The sequence below is a fragment of the Rhopalosiphum padi genome, chromosome 3, assembly GCF_020882245.1.
Source record: "Rhopalosiphum padi isolate XX-2018 chromosome 3, ASM2088224v1, whole genome shotgun sequence".
NCBI classification, from domain to species: Eukaryota; Metazoa; Arthropoda; class Insecta; order Hemiptera; family Aphididae; genus Rhopalosiphum; species Rhopalosiphum padi.
In genome coordinates, this window is record NC_083599.1 from 32,440,018 (window position 1) to 32,458,862 (window position 18,845).

The 18,845-nt window shown below is 30.1% G+C and overlaps 2 protein-coding genes across 2 annotated transcripts; both read left to right on the plus strand.

Annotated features, from left to right (window-relative positions):
• The first annotated feature begins 3,216 nt into the window (after positions 1-3,216).
• LOC132924983 (uncharacterized) lies at positions 3,217-11,511 on the plus strand. The gene is made up of 3 exons (XM_060989418.1): positions 3,217-3,323; positions 10,763-11,058; positions 11,342-11,511. The coding sequence occupies exons 1-3, from the start codon at positions 3,217-3,219 to the stop codon at positions 11,509-11,511; spliced, it is 573 nt and encodes a 190-aa protein (XP_060845401.1).
• Positions 11,512-12,977: 1,466 nt separating this feature from the next.
• On the plus strand, positions 12,978-14,483 carry LOC132924984 (tigger transposable element-derived protein 4-like). The gene has a single exon (XM_060989421.1). The coding sequence runs from the start codon at positions 12,978-12,980 to the stop codon at positions 14,481-14,483; it is 1,506 nt and encodes a 501-aa protein (XP_060845404.1).
• Positions 14,484-18,845: the final 4,362 nt, after the last annotated feature.

Here is an 18,845-nt window from a genome sequence, read left to right on the forward strand (position 1 = left end):
CTGCTGTTTGAGCTATTTACATCACTACCCAGTGTTGGGAATGTTAACTAGAGATAATTCCCTTTGTGTGCAACTTAGTTTCCTTTTTCCCACAAAAATTTCCCTGCTCTGACTCAACTGTAAAAAAAAATTAATTTTACATGGACAGCTGATAATAACAATCACAGTCATAGAGTAACACCACAGATATATACAATGTATATATATATATGTATATAATATATACAATTATTGTATATATCTGTGAGTAACACTCTATGATCACGGTTGTTTATAAAGTTAATTATCTTTATGATAATAAAGATAGTACTAATAAAGATTATTATTAAAGTATAATTTTGGTATAGACTAAGTAGATAATTAATAAAGTCTGTCGTATTTAAAATGACCAAATATGTGTTTTATTTAAGTATAAAATATACAAATGTCAATTATAAATTTGTACATATTAATACATATTTTTACATACTATTTATACATGGTAACATTGTGCAAATCTGTATGTGATTTTGTTATTTTGAAATCTGCAGATGAAATATTTTTATCTTGAAATGATGATCTGATCACAGTAACAACATTTAATGTGTCATCAGATATACGGTTCCTTTTTTTGGTTTTGACATCGTTGACAACAGAAAATATCTTTTCCGCTTCTGCGTTACTATGTGGTAATGTTAATACCAATTTTGTCAGTTTAGAAATATTTAAAAATTTATTTGTATCACTTGTAAAATCATTTACTTGTCCAATATTATGCCACATTTCATTAATGCTCATGTTTTTTAAATTATTAATTTCTTCCTTCTTAAAAAAATATGGCGATTCTCTCCACTCTTCAATTAGTTTAGTTGAATTTATATAATTTTCAAAAATATTTGAGAGAACTGGAAAATATTTAACCGAGCTACGGTTGCTTGCGTCTAAAGCTATAGATGAATCCAAAACTGTTATTTCTTTAAACATTTTATTATATAATTGTAGTCTAATGCTTATTTTTTCGGCAGCTTTTATATAAAATTTAAGACATTGAGTTCTTACTTCAGAGACAATTGAGTCAGGTAAATTGTTTATCCCCATTTCACATTCTGCTCCAAGGAAAACCTCACTTTCAGGCAGTAAATTGTTAGGATCATCGTATACTAATTTAGATAAATCATCTCTTAGTAATGATGGTTTAATAAAGTTTTGACATAGTAGTTTTAAAAGTTTTGTAGTGTTACTATACAAGTCCTGAATTATAATTGATCTTGTCTGAAACATTGCATTATAAGAATTAAAGTATTGTAATGAATACTTCAAAAATAAGAAATAGGATTTAATAACTTGATTTCTTAACATATCCAAAATTATTTCAGCACTTTTAAGATGGTCTTCTGTTACAGCAAGTGTAAAATAGTGTGTAAGACTTACCCAGCATTCTAACAACACACTGATGTAACGCTAGCCATCTCGTGTTTGCTAATTTTAATATTTTTTTCTTGTGACCATCAAAAAATTCCTAGATTTCTAATAATATTTCTGTGCGTTTTGCACTACCAGAAACGTATGAAGATACCAATCTTAATAAATCTTCTGGTGAACGAGGCAATTGTTGTGTAGCTTTACTTGCAGCAAGTGCAGCAGAATGACAAATACATTGCATTAATATTAATTTTGGAAGTTCACTTTTAAATGAGAAAAAAAGAATTATTATTACCTACCATGACATTTGCACCGTCACTTGCAACACTAACTAAATTTTGAAAAGGGATCTGTTTTAAATTTAAACAATTTTTGAACTCTTCTACCAATTTTCTTGCACTACAGTCTTTAGCATCAACTGGAACTAATTCTAGTAGTCTTGTACATACCTGACCATCTGCAGGGTGAACAAATCTCACAAGTACACATAAAAACTTATGACAACTTATATCTGTGCTTTCATCGATTAAAATTGAGAATGGATTATGTTGAATAATTTTTACAGTATCTTCGTTTTCAACTGGTAATATAACATTTTCAATTATACCAACACATTTTTTCCTTGAGAATTGAAGATTTTGTGCGATTTTTGAGTCAGAGAAAATTTCTTTTAAAATAGGTGTGAGTGTTTCGATGGTTTGAAGTGCAATATTATTTGTAGCATAAAAACATGACAATTTGATTTCAGCTTTTTTAACATTGTCCAACTCATTTTTTTGACTGCTAGTGACTGACGTTGATGAATTCATAGATATAGGTTTGGTTCCTTTTATACCTTTGGCATTTGCTATATGCTTCGCTTCATTACAGTGTTTTACTAATTCACTTTTTCCGCATGATAAAATTGTGTTGCATGCAATGCACTTACACTTTAAATTATTATTTGGAATTTCTTTAAGCCAATTTTTAAACTGACTCAACTCAAGCCATTCTTTTTTAAATTGCTTTCTATTCATCCTCTTATCCAATTTATACAACTTATTACGTATTGCCCTTTTTTTCGGTGTTGATAGTTTTGGATCATCGCATTCAGAATCTGATAAATTCATTTTCACTTTTATTTAAATAGGTATTAGGTAATACAACTAAATTTAATCACAAATCACAATTAAATAAAAAAATAAACTAATAAACGAGTAGCAATAACTAAGGACGAACCACTAACGTGTTAACATGATAAACATACTCGACATGTTGCTTACTATTTTTTCAAAATAAAAATTAGCCATTCTATTTATAGACTGATGTCTGATCACGGTATAGAAGATATTATCACAGAATATTTCATTCTGTCTACCAGTCTACCCGTGTAGTGTTGTGTTCTATTCTGTGGTTGTACAGTGTTCCCGCTATTATTATGTTATCTCCTATCTAGTAGGATAAAAATCAAGCAGTAGGTAAAAATCCTTAGAATAAGCCCTGGAATATAAAACAAAAATAACTAATTGTTAATTGTAATTTCACGTCGTGATTTTCTTTGTTGCAAATATTATTGTAAGATAAATAATTAACAGTTGTTATATTTTTTTTTGTATTTGCCAATAATTATGTATTCAAAAATTAAATAATAAATAAATAAATAAATAAATATTTATAAATCGTTATAATTTATAATAATATGTATAAACAGTTTCCCTAGTTATCTTGTCCATCTGTCAGAAAAATATACAAAACGAATATTTAATGTTTACAATTTAGTTTGTGCACTTAAATTCTATGTACTTAAAACAATTAAATTTTAAACTTTGATAGAAGATGGAGGAAACAGAAGAAAATATAACTTTAAAATCAATAAGCGAAGAAACTTTATACTATCACGCAGATAAAAGTACAGGAGTATCAGATAAATGTTTATTTGCCAGGTAGATTTTTCAATATCAATGAATCGAGCTATAATTTGAATAATTTTAGATTCTTCCAAAAAAATTAAATTATATATTTTATTATTTTTTTTATCGTTTACATTTTAAAATTATTACTTTTTAATAACAATCCAAATTTGTATTTATTTAATATAAAATAGAATATTTATTCAAACTGCTACCTCTTCTCAGCCGAATCGGTCCGCGCAAGTGCACATCGTACAGAAAATTATTTCGAAGTTTCGACTCCTATGCTGCTCATTCTAGTGACGTACTTATTTTTATTTTTCGGTGTGGAGGAGGGAGTGTCATAATAGTGAAATAATTTTATAAATTTGTATAAAATGCTCTTTATTAACTTATTGTTAGGGTTTTATTAACTTATTAAAATCAAATTAAACTATTACAGAATTACAAATGTCAAATTATATTATAAAATTTATTTTTATTTTTTTATTTGTCAATTATCAATCTGACAATCTAAATCTTGATGAATAGATAACATGACAAGGCCATTAAGTCTTTTCTGAAAAAAATAATTAAGTATTATATTTTTGGGGTTATTGACATGAAATATTTACCTCAGATATTGAGTTTTCTAAGTATGTTTTTATCCGTTATAATGTCGAAAAAGATCTCTCGACTGTTTCAATCAAAACAGGCAATGTTGCCAGAATTTGTAAAAGCTTGAAAATATTTTATTACATATCATTTCATATTGACAGAGTTTCCATTGCGTTTTTTTGGATTTTTAGGCAGAGAATTAAATTTCTAATCCCAAGTTTCAACTCCGTAATTAGAATGTCTTTATTATGATCAATTAAATCAATACCAGTAAATTTACATATTATCAAATTTAAAGGTAAGAATATTATCTAGGAAATGAAATATGCTTTAATTGATATTATCATTTTAAAGTGAGTTATGAAAATTGTAAAGTTGTTTTATTTTACATAGTTATAACTCACTTTAAAATTATAATATCAATAAAAGCATATGTCATTTCCTAGATAATACTCCTACCTTTAAATTTCCTCTTAACGATATACGTATAATTTAAACAACGTTTTAATTCTAAAGAATATAAAAAAAATTTTTTTTTAATGCATCCCCTAATTGTTATAATTTCTTCTGTCTTACGTTATTTCTATTTTAATGATTACTTACATTTTTACTTTGGCTGTTAAAATGTCTTCAATCATAAATTGAACATTATTTTTGATAGGTGGTTTTTCCAGGTTTATTTACGCAATGATTATTTAATTTTTCGTAAAAAAAAATAGTAAATAAAACAAATTCCATTTTAGATAAAAAGATTTTCTCATAAATAGAACGGTTTGATCACTCGTGTCATATCAGAGGACGTGTTGGTATCATAAAAAAATAAAAACTTTTCCAGAATGCCGAATCGTATCACACTCGTATAATTGTTGCGATCATTTATCAATAATGGTATCGATAACAATATATCATAGTAGGTAGTACAGTTCTACAGTACCTACTTAGTATCTTAATGCTTAAAATTTAAAATATTAGATTCGTGTAATCATGTGAATGTTATTATTTAACGATATGTTACCTATTGATGTAATTAATTTAAAATATTACACAAAGTGTAAAATAAGAGTTTCCATTTCATGAACATGAACTTAAATTTGACTTACACGATATGATAGTAGGTAGTTCATGATGTGGATATCCATTACATGAAAAATACGATTACACTAAGTGGATGCGACAAATACATAATTTATTAAATATTTTTTTTTTTTTATTTATTAATATTTTTGTTTCAACAAATGCTTTGTTTTTACAAGGTTTTAACAAATAAAGTTAAGGTTTACAATAGTGGTCTACATATTATAAATATAGGATATAAATAATTATAGATAAATAGGAATATAAAATATAGCTGTAATTTTAAAGTGATGAGTGTGTTTTTATGTTTGTTCTGATTCAGACTCAGATGGTCCTGATGTTGGTTCTTCGGATTGGAAGATATCTTGTGGGAGACGAGGTTTCAGTCTGGGGTTTTTTGTTCGTTTACCGATTTCGTAGTGAACGGCTCCTTCGACTGATTTTAGTTGTTGGTGGAATTTTTTGTGTTGGTCTTGGATCCATTTATCTAGGTAGGGTATTCCAGTGTCATTATGGATTTGTTTTTTGCGCATAAACCATGGAGATTTAAGGGCTATTCTGAGGAATTTATTCTGTATTGTTTGAAGTTTTTTCATTTTTGATTTGGAGACAGCAGCCCATACAGGGCATGCGTATGTTATAAGTGGTCTTATAATCGATGTATATATTAGAAGTGAACATTTGATCTGTAGCGTAGAGCTATAGTTTATCAGGGGATATAGTAGTCTCATTCTAGTGTATGCTTGGTTTAATTTCTTGTTGATATGTGTTTTCCAGGTTAATTTTTCGTCAAGAAACACTCCGAGATATTTTATTGCTTGATCCTTGCTATTCCATGTTATAGTTTGGTTATTTACTTTTATCTCGGTTGGGTTTGTATATCTTTTTAAGGTGAAAATCTTTGCTTCGCTTTTATCAGGATTTAATTTTAGTTTCCATTTTACAAACCAGTTTGATATTTGGTCAAGCGAGTTTTGTAGGTCTGCGATTGAGGTTTCAAGGTTTGTATTCTGAGTTATGATAGCAGTATCATCTGCGTACATTGCTAAATGACATACCTGTGGTTTTGGGATATCGTAGCAGTAAATGTTGAATAGATAGGTCCTAGAACTGATCCTTGTGGAATTCCAGCTTTTACTAGGTGTGTATTAGAGGTATCAGTACCTATCGGACTTGAAAGGAGCGGTTTGTGATAAATGATCTGGTTATATTATAAACGGTGTTGGTGAGTTGCGGCCCGAACCCTAAATAACGTACGAGTTGCGGCCCGGGTTTATGAGAGGTACGTACGAATTGCGGCCATACAATAATCTACATACTACATATTATATAATATATACTATACATAGTCCATGTATATAAACATCACAATATAAATTGATTAATAAATAATAATACATATTTTTTAGTATTGTGTCAATTTGTGTAATCATTTTGTCATTTGAAATTATCCGATTATCGTAGTTAATGCAAGTCATATGACAGATAATACAATAACACGATCTATATTATCTTTATTATATCATATAAAAATATAACTTGCCATAGGTATCGATCGAACAATTCGTTTATCACTATATGTATAGCCATCTGACAGGTACATAGTACATATAGTTACTAGCCAATAGGTACATAGGTAATGATAATTATACGGGCCGCAACTCACCTATACCTAAAATATTGTCGGGCCGCAACTAACCTACGGCTAAAATATTGTCGGGCCGGAATTCACCGGTCTCCAACACCGGAAACGACACGCCGGGCCGCAACTCACCCACAGCCATTATAAAAATAAGTTTATAGATTTAGTTTAGCTAGCTTTTGAAGAAGGCCTTGGTGCCAGACTTTGTCGAAGGCCTGTGCGACGTCAAGAAAGACCGTAGTTGTGTATTCTTTTTTTTCGAATCCCTTTACTATTATTTCAGATATTCTTTGAAGTTGGTGACATGTAGAGTGTAGAGGTTTAAAACCAAATTGATGGAATGGAATGATTTTGAGATATGGTTTTATTCTGCGGAGCATTATTCGTTCTAGTATTTTGGAGAGGGTAGGGAGTAAGCTTATTGGTCTGTAGCTTGTCGGTGAGTTTTTATTTTTTCCAGGTTTATGGATCGGAATAATTATAGCAATTTTCCAGGTATTTGGAAAATACCCGATTCTGAGCATTGCGTTTAGGAGGCTCGCTAGGTATGCAAGAGATTTTGACGTAAGGTTTTTGAGGATTTTGTTAGTGATGAGATCGTGCCCTGGGCTTTTTTTGTTTGCGAGCCAGTCGATTATCTGTTTTATTTCATTGGGACTGCAAGGGCAGATCGGATTTATTTTTATTTGATTTTGGTTTTGGTTTTTGTGGGTAGGATCAGTGTCTTGTAATTTGTTTATGTCTTCGTCTTCCAAGGTAAAGCAGTTTTCAAAGTGGTGAGCAAAGACTTTGCATTTTTTTGGGTTTGTTTCATATTTTGCTATGCCAATTTTAAGGGGGGGAATCGTATCTCGTTGTTTTAGGATTCTCTTTGTGGCTGTCCATAGGCTGGCATATTTTGGGTTTAATTTGGATAGATATGTTTTATAGGAGTTATATCTGTGGTTGTCCAGTTCCCATTTGACTCTCCTGGTTAGTTGGTTTAAGCGTTTTTTGATATTGATTATTCTTGTTCTTTGCCATATTCTCCTTGCCCTGTGTTTTTCTTTTAGTAGATTTTAGATATGAAGTGGGAGTTGAGTGGCGTGATTGGGTTGTTTTTTTGTTGAAATTCCAGGGGTTAGCGCGGACTTTATTGCATCTTGTATTGATTTAGTTAGATGTTGTGTATTGTTGTCGATTTCACAATTGTTTTGGAGGGGTTTGTTGATTTTTATATTTTTGTCGAGATTTTCTCTAAATGTGTCCCAGTTTATTGGTCGATTTATTGATTTTGGATTTGGCATATTTATTTTAGCTTGTTTACATAAGGTGGTGATAACTGGTAAATGATCTGAGTCTAGTTCGTTAATGACTTGGTGATGTATATCAGCTGAGATATTAGAAATTAGGGCGATGTCAAGTATATCTGGTTGTCTGCCAACGCGTTGGAAGGTTGGTTCTTCTGGCGGTGAAATTAGTATTCCTAGCTCAGAGGTGAATTTTAATAATTTGTTACCATTTGGATTTGATTTTAAGGAACCCCAAATTTCATTTTTGGAGTTAAGGTCTCCTAATAGTAATGTTGGGTTGTTATTGAAAAGTCCGGATATATCGTCTTTTTGGATTTGTTTATTTGGTGGATTGTAGGCTGATATTATTTTTATATCATGTTTGTCTGTTGAGACTGTTATGGTAATGGCTTCAATATTAATCATTTTAGGTGTGCTTGATTGATGATGCTTGATTGATTTTCTTATTAGAATGGCTACTCCTCCGGATGAGTGAGTCGTGTTTCTGTCATTTCTATAGGTATTATACCCGGTGATCTTGAAAGGCTCGTTGTTTATAAGATGGGTTTCAGTTATGCATGCTATGTCTATTTTCTGTCGAGATAAGAATTCGATAATTGTTGATTTTTTGTTTTTAATGCCATTGGCATTCCAGTTGACAAGTTTGATATCTTTTAGTTTAATTGTGTTCATTATTGAGAGGTATAGATAGGTTGTTTGTAATTGAGTGGAAGATGGAGCTTATGATGGTCTGTATATTTTGAAGAATATTTTCGATAAACTTTGTTATTGTTTTTTGAAGATTTTCATTTAGGAATTCAGTTGATGTGTTTTCTTCGTTGTTTTGAGTTGTTTGGTGGGCGTATTTAGTTTTTCCTCTGATTATATCTGCGTATGAGGCCTGATTTGAGATATTTTTTGTGGGTTTGTCATTATTATTATTAATTTTATTAGTGGTTGCATTTGATAATGGTATGTTTTCAGATGGAAACTTGTTTTGTGTATTGGCTGGTTTTTTTTGTTTGATCTTTTTAAAGTACGTACATCCTTTATAATTAGCTGGGTGTGAGCCGTTGCAATTTACACAATTTGGTGGGGTTATCAAGGTCTTATCGCATTTCGTGTAGTGGTGTGAACCGTTACATTTGACGCAGCGAGGTTGTAGTTTGCATGATTTGTGAATATGTCCATATCTTTGGCAGTTGGTACATTGGGGAGGGTCATTTGATTTTCGCCGGTGCTCTATGGTTATTATACAGTTTAGCAGTTTATTAAGTTTGAAGATTTCTTGGGCTTTGGGGTTATTTATTAGTTGTAAAGCTAGTAGAGGGGTGGGTGCTTTGTCTTTGTTAGTTAGTCTTATAACTATATGAACAGGAAAATTTAGGTTTTTTAGTTCTTCTGTGACCTCCGTTTCCGTAATTGACATAGGTAAGTTTCTTATTATAGCTGATATGCCTTTTTCTTCTTTTAATCTGTATGTGTAATATTCGTATTTGTTTTCATCAAGGAATTTGGTGAGCGATCTGAAGTCTTCTATTGTTTGTAAATTAATTTTTATGTTATTTATTTTAGCTGCGATAGAAAAGTCATTATGAATGATTGTAGATATCAGTTGACGAAATTGTGTAAATTCAGATATGTTAATTACGAATAGAGGTGGTATTTTCAGGAGATTATCAGTTGATTGTATTTGTATATCATTGTTGTTTGGGCTTATATTTTGGTCATTAGTCGATGCGTTGATTGTGTCAGATGTATTTGGAGGCATATCTGTTTGGCCTGTTTCCATAGAATCTAATGCAGAGTACCGATTAGGTGTAAAGAAAGATGGTGTTTTGGTATTGGAGCGGTCTTGCACTTTAGTCGATTTTCTCGGTGATCTGAACTAGTTGTCGGAGTTTGGTGATAGAGAGTTTATATCTTCTTCATTATTTAAGAGAAGTCTGGATTTGTTAATGATGAGAGGTGGGACTTTATATTTGTTACGATTTGATTTATCGGAGGTATATGAATTGGAGCTCATTTTAATTAATGTTAGTTGTTATGTAACGAGTTTGTAATAATTTATAATAACGGGCTTATCGCCCGTGCGTGTTGGTTTATGCTATGCGGTTGTGTTATTGGACTTTGTGTTCAGATTAATGTTGTATACATACCGATTTGCCGTATCCAGCACAGTTGTTTTGATACTGCTATCGAGAGCTACTAAAAGCGATTCGCGCAAAATACGTGTGGTCTCTACGGTGTCCCAACGCATACTATATTAAATATTAATGTATTACTTATTACTAATAAGTTAATAGTGTGTTATTAGTAATATAAATATTAATTAACATATTGATTTATTTAACATATTTTCAATATGAAAGTGTTATAACTCAAAAACTAAATTTTACCGCTCAATTCTGATTGCACCATCGTTCTCAGCGTAAAAAAACACATCAATCTGGTAAAATAAAATTTAGAAAACTGCGTGGGCGCTAAACTAGATTTATACCGTTTTTTGTGTTTTAACAAAGTTTTCTTACAATTTTGACGACCCCTCAACTCTTTTTAACCGGTCATTATTAAAATAATATATTAGTAAAAAACAAATACATAAAATAATAATAATATATAATAAATTAAATAATCAACACTCAACAGCGCCGAATAGTAAAAGAAATAATATGTAATCGCATTAGCATCATTGACAAATACTGCGGCTCCAAACGCTGCAGTTTGTTGACTAATAACCAAAACTAATAAGTAATATTGCATTTTGTGAAAGAGCACGCCGCACGGGATATAACAAAATATCCCGTATTGTCCGTATTATTATAAATAACTCATGTGTATTGACATAACCACAACAAATTTTTATTCAATAAAATAAACTGTTTCAGATGGTTGAAACCAGAAAATGTCGATGAGTTGAAGTTCGTAACCAAAGATGTTTTATTGATACGAGCCGGAAAGACCATAATATTTTATGATGTTGTTACTAAAAAAGAAGATATCTTAATAGTTGGCAGTAAATCGTTTCAAAATAGTAGTGGTACGAAACACGAATTACCTTTAGAAGGCATTGGGTGTGTTGATTGTTGTGAAATAGATTTATTGGCTTTGGCTGAACAACCACCAATATCTAAGGTGGTTATATGTTCGTACCCTGAACTAAAAGTGTTAGCAACTCTTATTGGTATGTACGGAAAATAAATTTGTTTTATAAAATAATTTTAGGGCTACTATGTGAGTGTAAAATGGATGTAAGACGAAACACAATTTATGTATTTATGTACTTTGTACTTAATTTTCATTGAATTACTATACGGTGTAATTGATTTTTAGTGAAGGTTTTGAGCATATAATAGACTTAAAATGTCTTTTATTTATAATTCTAATAATTATCTACCACCATCCATTATATAATAATGAGCTACATAATTAAAGAATTTAAATTTTAAAATTATAATACATTTCAGATAATAGCTGTTCTGCAGCTTATAAGTCTATACTGTTTCTAAAATTGGAATATTTAATCGGCTTGCGTGAATATCCAGCATTTGATTTGATAGTATGGGCATGGAGAATCGGAGAAAAACTTTTAGTCATCGACACTGGATTCATTCAGCCGAATCAATATCTAAAGTAAAAGTTTCTTAGTGTACCAAATTTTACAAGCATAATAAATAAATTAATACTATACAATAATGATGAAATGATAATGCGAGATACTACCCAATACTAATCCATGTCTCTGGGTATCTGATTTATACTATAATTTGTTTAATTCTGTAAATTTAAAATTAAAATTATAAATTGTAGATAACCTTTCCATTACACAAAGTACGTTTGTCCAGACTTTTTCTATTCATTGGAAAAATAAGACCTATCTAGTATCTAACCATTTTCATTAGTTCATTCTTGGGATTATTATAGGTAATGGTCATATTGAAACTGCCCGTTATATGAATATAATATATCATTTTACGTTTGACTGTGATGTATGAGTTATATTATTTTGAAGTATACGTTACTATAAATGTATATAATTAAAAAAAGAATCATATTGATACTGCTATTGTTTATAATTTATTATATTAATTAGATTATAATCATGATTAAATAATTAGGTATGTCAGCAATCAAATGATACGCATCGTGCTACGTCATCCGCCAAGGATTTGTTATCAGTATTCAGTATATTCCACACTCCCACAATCAATAAAATCAATAAAATCCTTGGCGGCTGACGTCACATTCTATTAGAATAATCTGGTTGCGCGTATTAATACTAGAATTGGTAAAGTTGGTTAATCATGATTATAATTATTATGTTAATTCTATATTTGGAATCTTTTACGGATGTAAAAGACCTACATGGCAAACAATTTAGATACGAATATTATTATATTTTATTACATAAAACCAGTAGACACTTAAGTTCTAGAAACATACAGAAAAACCGGATCACATTGTCGATCCGAAAGGACATCGGATCGATAGACACAGGGATGAACCGTTATCGTATTTCCCGAACCTAGTACGTTTCGGGGGGGGGGGGGGGTTGGAACCAAAACCTTTCGCAAAGCACTGAACTCATATACAGTAAAACCTCTTTATAACGGACCCTCTGTTAGACGGAATCCTCCTTATAACGGAAAATGTCAATAGTCCCGGTTCAAATAATATATAAAATTGAACTCTTTAAGACGGAACCTCTACAAAACGGAAACGGAAAATTTTCGTAATCCAATTAGTAAAAATACCCTCTGTTAAACGGAAAATAGAATTATTTAAAGATAAATTACATACACTTACATAAGTATAAACTATATGTATGTATATAATATATATGTTTGGTAACTAGATAATCTAAACTTTATCTGTCATTATCTGAAATATCATTCGACGGTATCGTTTCACGATTGTCATACTATTGATTATTATTAAAGATTAGATATGTACGTATGTACATACCTTTAATGTATGAACTGCCCAGTCGTCTTTTTTCTGTTGAATTGTTCATATCGTTTAGTAAACGTGCAGTCCTCACCGTCTGTTTTATCGTTGTGATTTGGTTTGTTTTCGTACTGTTTTTAGTTTTTACTCGCTAATATGCCACGTACAGCTCTGACTTTGTCAGATAAAGTTACACTAATCGAGTTGAAGGAGACACAAAAACTAAGTACGAAGGAACTTATTGCTAGATTTAAATGTGGAAAAACTCAAGTTTACGACGCGATAAAAAATAAAGAAAAGATTATGGATGAATGGGTAAATAGCAAAAACTCGGGAAAGAGTAAAAGAGTGAAAACTCCCTCATTTGAACAAATTGATCAAAAGTTGTATGAGTGGTTTGTCAGCGTTCGGTCAAAAAATTTGCCAATTTCCGGTCCAATTATACAAACAGAAGCTATGAAATTGGCTGAAAAAATGAATGTCAAAGATTTCAAGGTTTCGAACGGTTGGCTAGAAAAATTTAAAAAAAGGCATGACATTGTTTGGAAACAAGTTAGTGGTGAGGCTAATGACGTTAATCAAGAAACTGTGGTGGAGTGGAAGCAAAAAATATCAAGACTCATTGCTGGGTATGAAGCAAAAGACGTGTACAATGCTGACGAAACGGGTCTTTTTTTCAGAGGTATTCCTACTAAGTCACCAGTACAGAAAAGTGAGTCTTGTTCTGGAGGGAAAAAATCAAAGGATTGCTTAACAGTGCTCATGTGTGGTAGTATGGCTGGAAAAATTAGGAAGCCATTGGTAATTGGCAAGTCTAATAAACCACGGTGTTTTAAGAACATGGACATTTCTTCGTTACCTGTCATATGGAAATTTAATAAAAAAGCCTGGATGACAACAGAGATAATGGAGCAGTGGTTGCGTTATTTTAACGCAGATATGCGATCTCAGAATAGAAACGTCCTAATATTCTTAGATAATGCTGCATGTCACCCAAAGATCGAACTATCTAATACGAAAATACTTATGTTGCCCCCAAATACCACATCGATCACCCAACCAATGGATCAAGGAGTGATTTACACGTTCAAGTCTTACTATCGTAAGTTTTTGCTACAATCGTTATTATGCAAGATGGATAATTGTTCTTCAGCTCATCAGCTCGCTAAATCAATAAGTGTTTTGGATGCAGTCAATTGGATAGCGTTGGCTTGCGATAATGTAAAAGCTGAATGTGTACAAAATTGTTTTCATAAAGCCGGGTTTGTTTCAAATGAAGGAACCAATACCAATGGTATAGATTTACCAGAAAATGCTTTGAACGATATTAATGAGGAATGCGTTATAGCCAATGTTGATGTAGAAGATTTTATTACATTTGACAATAAATTAGAGACGCACCAAACTTACGATTCGGCGATATTTTTAGAAGAAGAAGAAAAAGAAGTAGAAAACGATGATAATGATGATAGTGAGACCAATGATGAGCCAAAAATAAAAGATTTTAAAACTGCAATCTCATACTTAGAAGAATTACAAAGGTTTTCAGCCACCATTTCAAATACAAATCTATTAGAACTTACAACAAAAGCCCGAGAATGTGCTGAACGTGCTGCTCTTAAACACAAAAAGCAATCAAATATTAAAAACTATTTTTCTTAATTATAAAAAAGGTACAAACATTACTTTCATTTTTTTTTAGTATTATACACAAAACAAATTTAAATATTAAGTCATATATGTATAATAATCTTATTGTATAAATTTACGTTTTACGAGGTATTTACCTAAAATATATTTTTTTTAATACATACGTACACATACATAAATTCTTGAAACATTTTTTTTTACCTCTCTAAGACGGAAAACTCTTTATAACGGAAAAATTGTTGGTCCCAAGCGATTCCGTTATAGAGAGGTTTTACTGTAATCAAATAGAACAAATATAATCAATAATGTATTATCAATTTATGAATTAATTGTCGTTTTTTTTTATAAATTAATTAATAATAAATACACATTTTTGTTTTTATTACATTTACGTTTTTGTCACATTATATATAATCCGGTTGTGTTATATACAGTGTTATTTATTAATATCGTCGTTTAGTGTTATTGTATAAAAATTGTATAATGTTAGTAATGTGTGTTAATTGAGCTTATTTGATTGTATATTTACTCCTAAAATTTTTTAACTTTTTTAATTTTGTCAAATTACTATGAGTTTTTTTTAAAACATTTAACATTGAAAAATCCTTATTGTGACCTAATCGTAAATTGCATTTAAATTATTTTTGAATTGTATTTCGAAATCAAATCCGATGACCAATATATTACCTTGATTGGGAGCATTTTCACTTTGTCAATATCATCGTTTTTTCAGAAACATATAAATGAGTTGTATTATTTAGATTTGATTCGATATTCGATTTTCATGCACAGCACAGAGGTGTTTGTAGAATGCTCCTCTTTGACTTTTAATGCCCCTAAACACATATTAATATCCGAAAAAACAGTATACTTAATTTCTTCATAAGTCGAAACAATTCAATAAAAAAAAAAGTTAAAATAAATTTAGAAAAATTTAAAATTTTCCTCTTTACTGCTGTTATAGTCGCTGTCGTTGGGGTCAATTGTTAAAATGATGGGCTCCAATATACAATCTATGAAACATAGTTAATGTCTTGAAATCTTTCTACATGTCTCACACATTTTTCCCAATTTTCTAGAATGACTGCATCTATTTCTGATATTTTTTGTTTCGTGCATAAGATTTTCGACGTCGTCGGCTATTTTATATGTATTATTTTTGGTTGCAACCTTACCTTTTAATTGCGCGCCCAAATTAATTCGATCGGGTTGTATTGGCAGTTATAAAGCAAAAGTTTGACCACCTCATGTCCCATTTGGTATGCAAAATCGTCCAACTGGTATCGTTTTCCCCGTAGTTTTGCAATTTTTACTTTTTCTCTGAGTTCCGCCGAAGTTTCTGGATGAAAAAACTCGATGCCTTTTTCGGTTTTTTTTTATACATTTTTTTTTTATTTAAGATTATTGTGCAAATATAGTATATTAAATTACTAATTTCTTATTAACAATGAATGATTTAATCCGGCCCTGGGTTTGAAATCAATATTGAAATAGTGTCTATATACGTGTAAAATTAAATATATTATAATATGATTCTTGTAGTCTTTCAGCGATAACCACAACTGGCAAAAACGAAGTGTACCTTTGCCAGACTGAACTCGACATTGGGTGTATGCTCCAGTTATGGACGTTGTACGTGGCTTACAAAACAGTGTACGCAGAGAAGACGCAGGTCAAGGTACCTCCAAATACCACAGGATCCGGATGCTGGACGCCACACGGTTGGTACGTGTTCTGCGATTCATCGGCAAATGTTTATCGTGTATCACCAGATACACCAGAACCAGAAATTGTTGTAAAAACAGCAGTAGATCCAATCTTAGTGAAACGTGATAATGGCGATGATTTACCACCTGCGTTGGTATGTCCCACCAAACAAGGTTTTGTGCTGTACACGGTCAACCAAAGTTGTCAGCTGACGGTGATCATATTGAATAATACTACTATTTTTTTTTTAGTTTTTTTTATGAGGATGATTACTCGTTCAGGGGCATAGGGGACTATTGAATACCAAAGCCAAAAAATATAATATATATATTAATAAGTTGACAAGAATTTATGTCAATTTAAAAGACTTGTTTTTTTGTCTAAACGATGATATTTTCATAGTCAGTCGGTGGATATCAAAACGAATAACTAATTTACGTCCCAATACCATCAATAAATTAAAAACTTTAAATTATATAGATAATAAGATAGTTATAGATTATTGAAAAACATGTAAGTACTATATTATATACAATATTATGACTCACTTGTCTCAGTACAAGTATAGTTAAATAAAAGATAAGGGAGAAAAACAATCGAAATTTGAAAAAAATATAAATAGTAAATTATCACCGTTATAATAATAATTACGCAATATATTCATAATAATATTATTCAGTCAATGGTACGTACGTACGTATTTTGTACGTACAAAAATAGTTGATTAACACTATAAATTAAATATTATAAAGTGCAATAATAGATTTAAACCACATCTCCGATTACATTTTTGTAATTTCTATTGCTGGAGTATTGGACCTAAAATCAAAAATTAGTATAAATTATGTAAATAAGTAGGTACCACAGTGGTAATATCTTTTATAAAATTTCGATGTTGATATATGTTTGCCATTTTTTTTCTTTTTTTTTTTTTATGATAAATAGATGATGGAATATCCAATACTGAAGAGTAATTGTAATATAAGTTTAAGTTGGTTTTGAGTTTAATATTTATTGTTTTTTATATATGATTAGATTTGTAATTAATATTTGAAGAAGTTGTATTTTTTTTGAAGGTAGATGATGAAGATTTGATGATATTGTAATATAATGTAGATAGTTGAAAAGTTAAAAGTTCTGGAATATTTTGAAAATGTTATTTCTGAAATCTTAAAACTTTTGTTTATTATAATCCAATTGTTTTTTATGAAATGTTGTGTATAAGTATTTTTACAATCAACGAAATATGTGTGTCCATGTTTGTTGTCTGTAATATCCCCAAATAGTATTTCATTTGTAGTTAATTTTATAATGTATCTATTGTATAGAAGTTTTGTTATTATACTACTGTAATTTAAATTTAAAATTTTAGTAATCAATATGAACGTCTCGTAGAGATGTTTGACCTGCAAATATTTAATTTTGCTTAATTTTAAGGTTCAATTGATATAAATACCAATGAATAATTATTGTACCTAATTATTTTGCTACATTACTAGAACATTAATAGGAATTATCAAAAATGTATCCACAAACTCGGTGTCTTCTTCAAATTTAACTGAAACATCGTTTACTTTCACTACAAAGTCTTTTTTTTCATGTACCTCACTTCTATAAATACAAAATTAATGTATAGATACCGTAATATAGTAACTCTATAATAGTTTTTATTATAATATAGAAAGTAACAAAATTTACGGAACCATATAAATATCAAAATTTAAACAAAGTTCAAATTTATTAATTTTGTGAAGCATTTCATTGTATGCCACAAATTCACAATTATCAAAGATAAATTGCCATATTCCAATTGTTATTGGTTTCGCGCAGATAACAAAACTATTTATTATATGGATCGATTTCTGGATTTTGCTTGCTATTAAACAATGTTTTAATTATAAAAAAAAAATGATTACATAGTAGCAGCATCCTTTCAAGCAAAATTAATTCATATCAAGAATCATAAGAAAGGTTGATCTGCGTTATCATACAATATTTCACATTATTGTGCATGTATTCCATTTTGTTACCAATAAATAAATAATCCTAAAAACTAGTGGTGATTATATTAATTATTAGTGTTGGGCAACGATATAATATTTGTGTATCGATATCGTTCCAAATTTCCCAATATTGTATTGCGGTATCGTAATTTGTTCGATATCAATATCATATCGAATTATAAATTTTATAAATTTATAACTTTTGTAAATTCCTTGTTTCTTTTACTGTTAAGAGGTAGTTTTGCTTTTGGTCCTTTGAAATATGTCGCAATACTGGAAGTGTTTATTTTTGGGTTCACACTTAAACACTGTTGTAAATGAGAATTTAAATTTTATGTACTTATTTCCACTATAAGCAATTTGATTCTTACACGCTCGACAGAAAACTTTTTTTTTATCTAATATAACACCACTATCATTTATTTTAAATCTAAATTTTTTCCAAATATCATTGTAATTTTACACGTTTATGTCACATCGATGACTCAAATTACACTGTAAAAAAATTATAAATGAACATTGAGGTAATACCTACACCTAGTACCTAGTACCTAATACTTATCGATACAGATAACACTATAAGCTATAGCAAAATAAGTAATACTATTATACTAATGTAGAAATGAAAAATTCAATATAAATAATGTAATAATTGATAATTCAA